The sequence below is a fragment of the Littorina saxatilis genome, linkage group LG5 (genome assembly GCF_037325665.1).
Source record: "Littorina saxatilis isolate snail1 linkage group LG5, US_GU_Lsax_2.0, whole genome shotgun sequence".
Lineage (NCBI taxonomy): Eukaryota > Metazoa > Mollusca > Gastropoda > Littorinimorpha > Littorinidae > Littorina > Littorina saxatilis.
In genome coordinates this window covers 30,317,819-30,328,443 of record NC_090249.1, presented here as the reverse complement: position 1 = coordinate 30,328,443, position 10,625 = coordinate 30,317,819, and the positions used below count along the sequence as shown (strand labels likewise).

Genomic DNA, 10,625 nt, shown 5'->3' with positions numbered 1-10,625 from the left:
ATGTAATAGTGTATATTATTATTCGTGCGGTTTCAGTCTTGCTGAAACTGGACTGTGTTTATTGCATTTCACTCTAGCAAATGTCGGATAGGTTCTGGTTCACAAGTGTAATTACTTCGTTCAATTAGGGTGCATTCCTTGGTAGAAAATGACTGCTACGTTGTATCTTTCTCCGCATATTGTATCTATATGAAGCAGAGTAAAAACAGATTCGATACTAATAGATTGCATGAGAAAGTAGAATTTAATTCACTCTATTATTATGTGACCTCCATGCATTGCATGACAAAATGTAAAATTGCCCGAATAAAACATTTTTGAAGAAGAAAAAAAATTAATTTACAGGAATTACGTTGGGACAATGGCGTACATAATGTTTTACAGACAACCCAAGGAGAGCATACGTATCAAATCAAAAATTATTAAAATGATCATCAAGGATCATGTCCTAACAGAAAAATGTCAGATTTGTTTGAGGACTGATTAAATACAGGCCGTCGCGCATTTTGCGAATATATATCCACGGCAGATTTCTTTTTCGAAACACCTGTTCACACAATCACGGAGTCACTCACATTTTCCCTTTAACAGGTGAAGACTGTAAATGTCTGTAGTTTTCAAATGGCGTCGTTTACAGCAGCTGTGCAATAGCAATATTCAAATGAGTAGTCACTGAACAATATAAATTAAATGATGATGATCATATAACCACTGAAAAAACTCTTCGGCCCTAAGCGTATTACTTTTACCAGTCAAAATTAATTATCGATCAACACCCGGATTGCTTGCTGTGGGGGGATGGAATTCTTTTATGGATTAATGAATTTATCCCACACACAAAACAGAGTGCACAGAGAGCACCAAGGCTGTTCATTGTTGGTATCTTACAAGTGCTAGGATCATCTTATCCGATATAAAACCCCGCTCATATCTGAGATTGTGAGCTCAAATATTTTCAATATAAGAATTGTGCATTTAAAGACTATACATTCCTTTTATTTAAGACGGTACATGAGACGGTAGGCTTACCATTAACTCTTACTTATGCAAGTTCAAGTTCAAGTTTTATTAGTCCATAACCCCTGGGGGCATTTTGAACAATAAATACAATCAATACAATCATGATATAATATATGCTAATATAGTAAATAAAAAATATAAAAAAAATAAAAAAATTAAGAAAAACTGTTACAATATCTATTAATAAAATCCAAAATATTCTTTAGCAATTTCTTTTTCGTGGTAGCAAACAACTTTTTAAATTTAAGTGCATTAGGTTTTTTCCAATAGTAAGGTGGTAACAACTCAGCTCTTTCTTCTTTGAAAAAATCACAGACAAATTAATAATGGAATTCATCACCTATGTCTTGTGATACACATTTGGTGCAAGTTCTTTCTGACCTCGGGATGTTAAGATAACGTTCTTTCTGTACAGGCAAATTGTTATTTAATGTTCTAAACTTCATCATTGAAACACATTGCTGATATGGCAGGTGTGTGACATAGTCTTCACATGCAATAATATCTTTAAACATTCGATAATTCCAAAACATTTTTTTTTCCAATTTCTGTAAACCATTTATGGATATACTGGTCATACAAGCTTCTTTTTACTTTCTTTTTAAACCATGCGCTTGAGTATTGAACATTTTCTTGAAAAGTCCAAAGGCCAGAGAGACCAATTTCATTTAAGGTTTTTTCAATAAAAAATAAATAATTAGATTCAATCATCTTGTTGATATACAATTTATAAGTAAAGCAATACACAATACTTGAAAATTTATTTTTATGAATAGGACTAATCAGTTTATACCAATAGCAAAGCATTCTACATTTCATATTAACATCTAGTGGATATCTTCCAAATTCACCAAATATCATAGCATTTGGAGTTGATTTTTTTAGTTTGAAATCAATTTTATAAAAACGCAATTGAAGTTTAGTAGCAAGTTCACAGGAACCAAAACCCCATACCTCACATCCGTATAGTAAAATTGGAGCAATCATTTTATCGAACAGGTCAACTTGTATGTCCACAGGCAGTGACAATTGTCTACAAGTACGCAAAAGAACAAACATTGCCCTTGAGGCACGATCATATAGATTCTTCTGTGCGACTGAAAATTTATTATTATAATTAATTTTAAGGCCCAAGTACATTACATCAAACACTATTTCGATTAAATTGCCATTATACGTAAACAATGGTTTATTTCTAATTTTACCCCTGGAAAAAACTATAACTTTCGTTTTGTTTACATTAATATTTAGACGCCATGCACATGTTTACTTTCAAAAAGAAATGTCTAGGTTGCTAGAGGAGCCTAGTAACTGCGAAGCATTTACGTTACTGCGTTGGGTAATGTCCCGGGAGTAAAAGAAATGCGATGCGAAAGTTGCAAAGATTTTTGTTTTTGTTATGTGTGCAGGAACCAGAATTGATGTGAACGGGACAGGAACAGGAAAGGCGGAGCTGAATCTCTGGCAAGAGAAATACGTACTTACACCACAGTTCATATACTACGAGTTATCACCTGTGATCGACTTTCTGCGAATGTCCTTCTTCCTTCTGATATGATCGTTGCTGGTTCGTGGTCCATCGGGGTGACAAACAGCTAGTCAACAATCAGCAGTTATGTATGTGTTATAATAGCTAGGTGTGCCTTTGAATTTCACTTCGGCCATTTTGGAGGATTAGTGCCTTTGTTCTGCTTCAAGGTTCCTGTTTCGACATAGTAAGTTGCTGTTGGAAACATGGCTCTTGAAACCTTTCCCGTTGCAGGTTTTTTTTCGTGTCTAAAATAATGGCTTCTGTAATTAAAACATCAAGTGGAAAAGAGGCTTGTACAAAGTCTGCAACAATTTAGTTTTTCTCAAAATACGTCCCAGATAGTATGACAAACTACGTAGCAAACTCACAACAACACCATCAAAACATGGACCGACATCCATTTTGGATGTGAAAACTCGTCCACCATACATAACACCCGCCACCTTGCCTGCCTGAGAAAAAAACTCACCCTTTCAAAAAGAAAGCCAAGCCCGGCACGTGCTATGGCGTCATCAGTTTCCAGGAACACGCTGAAGATCAGCTTGGTGTGTCTTCTGGGCTTCACGGTCTTTTGTCTGGTGGTACTGGAGGTCACCTTGAACGATCAGCGACTGGAGGCCAGTCACCAGCGCTACTCTGCATCTAAAGGCCTTCAACGTGATTACCCCATTAGACAGTGGGGTATGCCTTCTATGGCATCCTCGGCTAGTCGCTCGGTTCTCAGCCCAGAGACCCAACAGGTACATGTATATAGTTAAAATTGAACCATTTGGTTAAAGTTAGAGACCAGATTCACTAATATCGCAGTTTTTAAATTGTGATAGTGGTCAAGCTCTTAACTTAATGTAAACATGAAGTATATACAACCCACAGTGACGAGACAGACAGACAGACAGACAGACATAACTGAATTTCAACGTATGGTTAAATCAACAACCCGTGATTTTTGTGCATTTTTTGTCTTTGTGAAATTTCTCAACTGTAAAAATATGATTTGACCCAGGCAATGAAAAAACATTCAATTTCTGTCTCTGTGTAGAACCTCAGCCATTCGCCAGCCAGCTCTCAAAATGTTGGAACTGACCTAAAGGTCAGTGTTGGCGAGGTGTTTCGCATTATCGCGGGGACTTCTGTGAGGAATCTTATCGATAACTCATCCTTCTACGATGCGCCTGCCTCATTCTTCACCACTACGCCGTTTTCAAACGCTCAACAGAATCAAAAGAAACTCACAACTCAGCGAGTGCCATCCGTAGAATCCAGTGTGCTGCTAGGATCGTTTCTTGGAGCAGTTCCACCACCTTCTATCATGGACCATTGTAAACTGGCCAGGCAGGGACCGACAGCTACGTCCAACCAGACCTTCACTTTCAAAAGTCAGTCTCTACCCAACGGTACCCGTCCGGTGAGCTGTAACGGCTGTTTCAACGCGAATTTTCCGGGGCTTATAGAAAACTGTGGTGTGTGCAATACGGGCATGGGAAACAGAAGCCAGAAAGTGGAGATGGTCATCGTGATACTGACCACTCACGGGGCGGTGGGCAGACGCCAAGCGATACGTGACACGTGGGCGTCCGTGACGCGTAATAACACGGCGCACATCAGGCACGTCTTCCTCTTAGGAAGGGTCAAGGTTAGTGCAAGGGGTTGTTTCCCTTTGAGTTGGTTTGCTGTTTGGTTACCACTGCTATCTCTCTCTCTCTCTCTCTCTCTCTCTCTCTCTCTCTCTCTCTCTCTCTCTCTCTCTCTCTCTCTCTCTCTCTCTCTCTCTCTCTCTGTTAGCTGACACCGCTTGTTTCACAGGTAGTTTTTCTTGAATTTATATTTACCTGTCCGACGAAAGTTAATTTAATTACGTTGTTTGCTTGACAAGAATTATCTTTGGCGCCTTTCCATTTGTCTTTTTGTCCGTCCTTCCGTCAGCTTGACGTCCTTCTTACCGTGCTGTCTGTCTGCTTTCCTGTTTGTCTGTCTGTCTGTCTGTCTGTCTGCCTGCGTACCTGTCTGCCTGCCTTCCTGTTTGTCTCTTAGTCTGCCTACCTTGTCTTCCCATCATCCCTAATGTCCTTTTGATGTTTATCTTTGGTTTAAGCGTGTTTGTCTTTCTAGTGTTCGTTTTTTCTGTCTGTCTGTCTGTCTGCGTTCCTTGTCTTCTCGTCATCTCTTATGTCTCTCTAATGTCTGTCTTTCTAGTGTTCTCTTTGTCTGTCTTGTCTGTCTTGTCTGTCTGTCTTGTCTGTCTGTCTTGTCTGTCTGTCTTTTCTGTCTGTCTTTTCTGTCTTGTCTGTCTGTCTTGTCTGTCTCTCTTGTCTGTCTTGTCTGTCTGTCTTTCTGTCTTGTCTTTCTGTCTTGTCTGTCTGTCTTGTCTGTCTGTCTTTCTGTCTGCTTGCTTTAAAAAAAAATTCAGTCAGCCGGTTCTTCACCGACTCTCGATACATTCACGTCAGTTTTTTGGCCGTGAAATAAATCTCCCCTCCATCCCTTCCCCAGGGTGAACGCTCCATGAAGAGCGCACATGAGGAGCAGGCTCGTCACGGTGACATCATCATGTATGACTTCATGGACAGCTACTCCAACCTTACGTTAAAGACGTTGACGGCCATGCGCTGGGCCACCCGGTTCTGCGGCAATGCCAGGTGAGTACATTTGATGACTATTTTACTCTTGTAATTGTATACGCTGGTAACAACGACAGGAGAACAATGGGGTTTTTTCTTTGCTTTTGCGACCAAATAACTGGAAGATCGTTGGTTACACGGAAACGTGTACCCAATACCGTTGATGTCCGCACTTGAAATTCACGAAAGAGAGGAGGTGAAAGAACAAGGCGATAAGGCGGAGGGAAAGAATGTCTGTGCAGGCTGACATTAGCAGCCAGAAAGGAGGGCGCGAGAGCAGGTGATATATAGAAGCCTGAGAGCTAAAAGAGCAGGACAGTGAGGTGTTGAAGAGTGAAGATGTAATGGTCCCACTAAGCCATCGTTGCTACCGGAAGTTGTAAATTACTTCCCTTGGATCACTACCACAACAGAGAACCAAGTACTCCTATCGCAGTCCAAGCATCACATTTTAGAAGATGCTTGTATGTGTACGTACATCTCCTCGTCTGTCTGTTTGCATACCTCTACCTCTGCAAACAAGACGCATGCCCATGATTGTTCTCTTGCCTGGACGACTGCGGGCCTTTCTGCCATCCCAACCCTCCCTCTCACTGTCTCTCTAACTGTTCTAACATTGTATGCACATTTGACAGCACAGAAAGTAATCCCAGACGCCTTCCTACGCATGACTTCTAAACAAAACAATAATATTTGTACAGGGGAACACCGTTATTTAAAAGACCTCTGAAATGTTCATATCTTTAACTTAAAGGAGGGATTCTTCAAATGTAGTTAGATTAACAGATTATATGAACAGGAAATCTGAAAAGCAAGTTTTTTGTTTTTTAAAGGTAGGGGCGGGGTGTGGGGCTTAAAGGGTGAGTTCCACAGTGGTCTTTATACTATTCACTTTATTTTTGCTCCACAGGTTTTTGTTGAAAGCTGACGACGACATGTGGATCAACGTCCCCAATCTTCTCAACATCGTCAGACGCGAGAATGCAACGCTGCACACGGCAGTCGGAGGGTCCTGCCGTTTAAACGCCCAACCCATCCGCAGCAAAAACTCCAAGTGGTACGCCTCCGTCAAAGCTTACCCTCAAAAAACCTACCCCGGCTTCTGCTCGGGGACAACTTACGTCACCAGCCTCAATGTGGCACGCCACGTCATTTCCGTTTCCCCTCACGTGCCTTTCTTTTACTTGGAGGACGTGTATGTGTCGTTGTGTATACAGAGGCTGGGGCCCCCTTTCAAACTGAAGGGACTGCGAGGATTTTTCCACGGCTGGTCGAACCCTTGCAAACTCCGAGCCGAGGAGACTGTGACTGTGCATCAAGTAAGCCCTGCAAAGCTGAAGGAGATATGGAAAGCCCAATGCCCGTCCGTAACACAATAGAATCGTGTGTGATACATAAAGTGTATAATATATCACATTTGTGCTGTTCACAATCAAACAGCTCAGCAGACAAAAGGTGTAGTTTACAATAATTGGGGGTTCTTTATCTGAACTTGAATTTGCGACTTGACGCTGGCGGTGTTGAGTTGTGCAACACGTCGATATATGCTTTGAATATGATTTTAATACAGACATATTACGTTTGTATGAGGATTCACAGCCTAAGCGAATCACGGGATGAAGAATTTTGCCTCTAGAGTCTACAACAAAACCGATAACTTGGAGATAAAGTCAGTTCAAGACAAAATAATCTAAGCCCAGACCGTCCATTCCAACCGAGACGAGTGGAGTCTAGTTGTTGAGTGACTAATATCAAATTTGGCAACTCAAGGAAGTCTACAGCGCACTTGCATCGTCATCTGTGCATTTAAATGTAAATTCCAAGGAGTGCATGTTCAACAGCTGACTGGGTAAGCTTATTGAAACAAACATGAACCTAAACAAAAACAACGAGCAGACTATTGGTGTGGTATTAAAACTAAAAGCCCCGTCTGCCCCACGATGAAAACTGCGGCAGAAGAACTTCGGGGAAAAGATTCTACTGGAGTGATACTCACTGACCGTGAAACACACACACACGCACGCACACACACACACACACACACACACACACACACACACACACACACACACACACACAAGTGCAATACTTGGAACATCCGCTGGCATACTTCACATAGGTGTGGCTTCATTTTCTGTTGTTTGCGGTGTCACAGACGTTGCTCATGGTAGGTCTGTGGTTTTCCTCTATTACAAGCCTTGGGTTTTTTGGAAATAAATATTGACTTGACTTGACTTGACTTGGTACCCAGGGCACTGAATACCGTGCGGCTTTCATCCAGTATTCAAGATCACCGTTTGTTCCTCCGTCTAGTAGGGTGCCCTGTTTCAATCGCTTAGTCAGCGGCATCAAGTTATTGACAAGCAACTGACACAGAGATATTATATTCATGAATACGGCTTTGAACGCGAAGAGCATATAGCTCTTTAGAGCATGTACTAAAAGGGATAGCCTTGCTCATTATCTCAAATGTGCCCAAACTTGAACATGGGATGCGGTTATACCTTCGCTTGGACACTTACCGAAATTCAAGATCATGGCTGTTTTCTGTGCAGAATTAGAATGTTTTTATAAATTAATTTCACAGATTGGCACCAGCCGCTTTCAAGAATTCATTACAAAAAAAAATCAATTCTACACAGAAAGCATCCATGCTGGTAATTTTTGATATGCAACTGGCATAGAGATGAAATATAAATACGGCTTTGAACGCGAAGAGCATATAGCTCTTTAGAGCATGTACTAAAAGGGATAGCCTTGCTCATTATCCCCGAGTACGCAGTAGGCTACTAGGGTCCAACAGACTAATTGTGTGTCTGTCTGTCTCGACTTAACAGCTTATTGCTGGGAAACTACTGGGCGCAGTTCGTTCAAAAGTTGATACACTAACTTGATAATAGGTCCGATTGATCGTATTAAAACTTCATAATGTTACCTGGGACCTAAATGCCCCAAAAAACACAAAAGTTCTTGACGGTTGGACGAATTCAATCGGAGCGACAGCCAGCCATTGAGCTGATAGAACAGCCGAACGCGTGCGTCATGAAAAGCATGCGTATCGCATGCGAGACGATTTGCAAGCCAGCCAGCGGGTGGGGATTAATTTGGTCTCGGCAAAGAAACTACAGTGCAGGTTTGGTCTCGGTGAGACTGAAAGAGAGACAGAGAGCACGAGAGAGAGCGACAGGGACACTGTGTCAGTGATTCAAGGTGGTGGCTTGGTGGCCAAAGGGATCCGGGTTCGATTCCCGGCATGGGCGGTCTATTTTATTTTTTTTTTAATTCTTGTTTACTATTGTTTATTATGAACGTTTTAATGTTTTATTTTACTCTAATAATTTTTTTAATTGTGTAAAATAAATAAATAATTTTTTTTTAATTCACGTGCACAAGACAAAAACTTTCATACTGTGCCAAAGTGATCCGAGTTCGATTCCCGGCATGGGCGGTCTATTTTTTTAATTTTTTAATTTTTTTTTTAATTCTTGTTTACTTTTGTTTATTATGAACGTTTTAATGTTTTATTTTACTCTAATAATTTTTTTAATTGTGTTAATAAATTTTTTTTTTTTTTAAATCCACGTGCACAAGACAAAATCTTTTATACTGGGGGAGCGAGCCAGTCTGAAGAGTACTCGGGTCCAGCGCCAGCGGTTTTTTTTTTATCTCAAATGTGCCCAAACTTGAACATGGGATGCGGTTATACCTTCGCTTGGACACTTACCGAAATTCAAGATCATGGCTGCTTTCTGTGCAGAATTAGAATGTTTTTATAAATTAATTTCACAGATTGGCACAAGTAGCTTTCAAGAATTCATTAAAAAAATCAATTCTACACAGAAAGCATCCATGCTGGTAATTTTTGGTATGTGGGCAAGTGGTGGGATAGCCTTAACCCATGTAAAAATCCTGGCAAGATCTGAACAGGTGAGCCAATTTGTTCACACTTGAAGAGTTGTGTCTTTAAATGTCCACTGTATTATTTTTTACTGTTTGTAAAGCGGTCTGAGACTTATTTTGTGGTAAAAAGAAATATGTAAGAACGATTTGTTCTTGTTATTATTAGCTAAAACCATTGCCTTAAACCAAGAATCCTTGAGAAAAAAAGTTTCAGAAACTTTGATCAGAAAAAAAACAAAGGTAAGCTTATGTTTTTTTTCCGATACATTTGTTTTAATTATATGGAATAAAAAGTAAAATGCTGAGAACCCACAATCAATAAACAAGATCTTACCTATAAATTGGCAAGGTCGGCTTGATTACCCAATACTTGTGTTACAATTATGGGAAACTGTAAAAAACTAAGATCAGTCTATGTTGTGCAAACTTGCGTATCAATGTTGAAGGCCTGATTACCCGATGATTACCTGATGATTACCCGATGATTACCCAATACTTGTGTTACAATTATGGGAAACTACAATGAAGAAACAAGATTTTTTTGTGAAAAAAATGCGTATAAATTGGCAAAGTATGCATGTTTACCCGATACTTGTGTTACAAGTATAGGGAATAAGGGGCAAAATGCAAAAATGCATGTGTTTCCGTGTTTGCAGTCCTGTCCGAGCCAGTGTGACCGTTTTATTTTTGACATATCTTGGCTCGCACGCAATCTTTTGTATGCATAATAATAATCACCCGCACAATCAAACAAGTCGCGTTAGGCGAAATTATAACATTTAGTCAAGCTGTCGAACTAACAGAATGAAACTGAACTCACTGCATTTTTACAGCAAGAGCGTATACTCGTAGCATCGTCAGTCCACCGCTCGATGCACAGGCAGTGAAATTGACAAGAAGAGCGGGGTAGTAGTTGCGCTGAGAAGGATAGCACGCTTTTCTTTATCTCTATTCTTTTTAACTTTCTGAGCGTGTTTTTAATCCAAACATATCACATCTATATGTTTTTGGAATCAGGAACCCACAAGGAATAAGATGAAATTGTTTTTAAATCGATTTCGGAAATTTTATTTTAATAATAATTTTTATATTTTTAATTTTTAGAGCTTGTTTTTAATCCGAATATAACATATTTATATGTTTTTGGAATCAGAAAATGATGAAGAATAAGATAAACGTAAATTTGGATCGTTTTATAAAAAATAATTTTTTTTACAATTTTCAGATTTTTAATGACCAAAGTCATTAATTAATTTTTAAGCCACCAAGCTGAAATGCAATACCGAAGTCCGGGCTTTGTCGGAGATTACTTGACCAAAATTTCAACCAATTTGGTTGAAAAATGAGAGCGTGACAGTGCCGCCTCAACTTTCACGAAAAGCCGGATATGACGTCATCAAAGACATTTATCAAAAAAATGAAACATATGTCTGAGGATATCATACCCAGGAACTCTCATGTCAAATTTCATAAAGATCGGTCCAGTAGTTTAGTCTGAATCGCTCTACACACACACACAGACAGACAGACACACACACACACACACACACACACAC

The 10,625-nt window shown here is 39.8% G+C and overlaps 1 protein-coding gene across 1 annotated transcript in view; it reads left to right on the top strand.

The window, feature by feature from the left end:
• LOC138966833 (beta-1,3-galactosyltransferase 5-like) overlaps positions 1-8,426 on the top strand; it is a 52,306-nt gene extending 43,880 nt beyond the window's left edge. The window contains exons 2-5 of the mRNA XM_070339188.1: positions 2,430-3,291; positions 3,591-4,184; positions 5,042-5,187; positions 6,080-8,426. Of these exons, the coding sequence (XP_070195289.1) occupies positions 3,055-3,291; positions 3,591-4,184; positions 5,042-5,187; positions 6,080-6,548 (1,446 nt within the window). The 5' untranslated portion in view covers positions 2,430-3,054 and the 3' untranslated portion in view covers positions 6,549-8,426. The remainder of the gene's footprint in view (positions 1-2,429; positions 3,292-3,590; positions 4,185-5,041; positions 5,188-6,079) is intronic.
• The last annotated feature ends 2,199 nt before the right edge of the window (positions 8,427-10,625 follow it).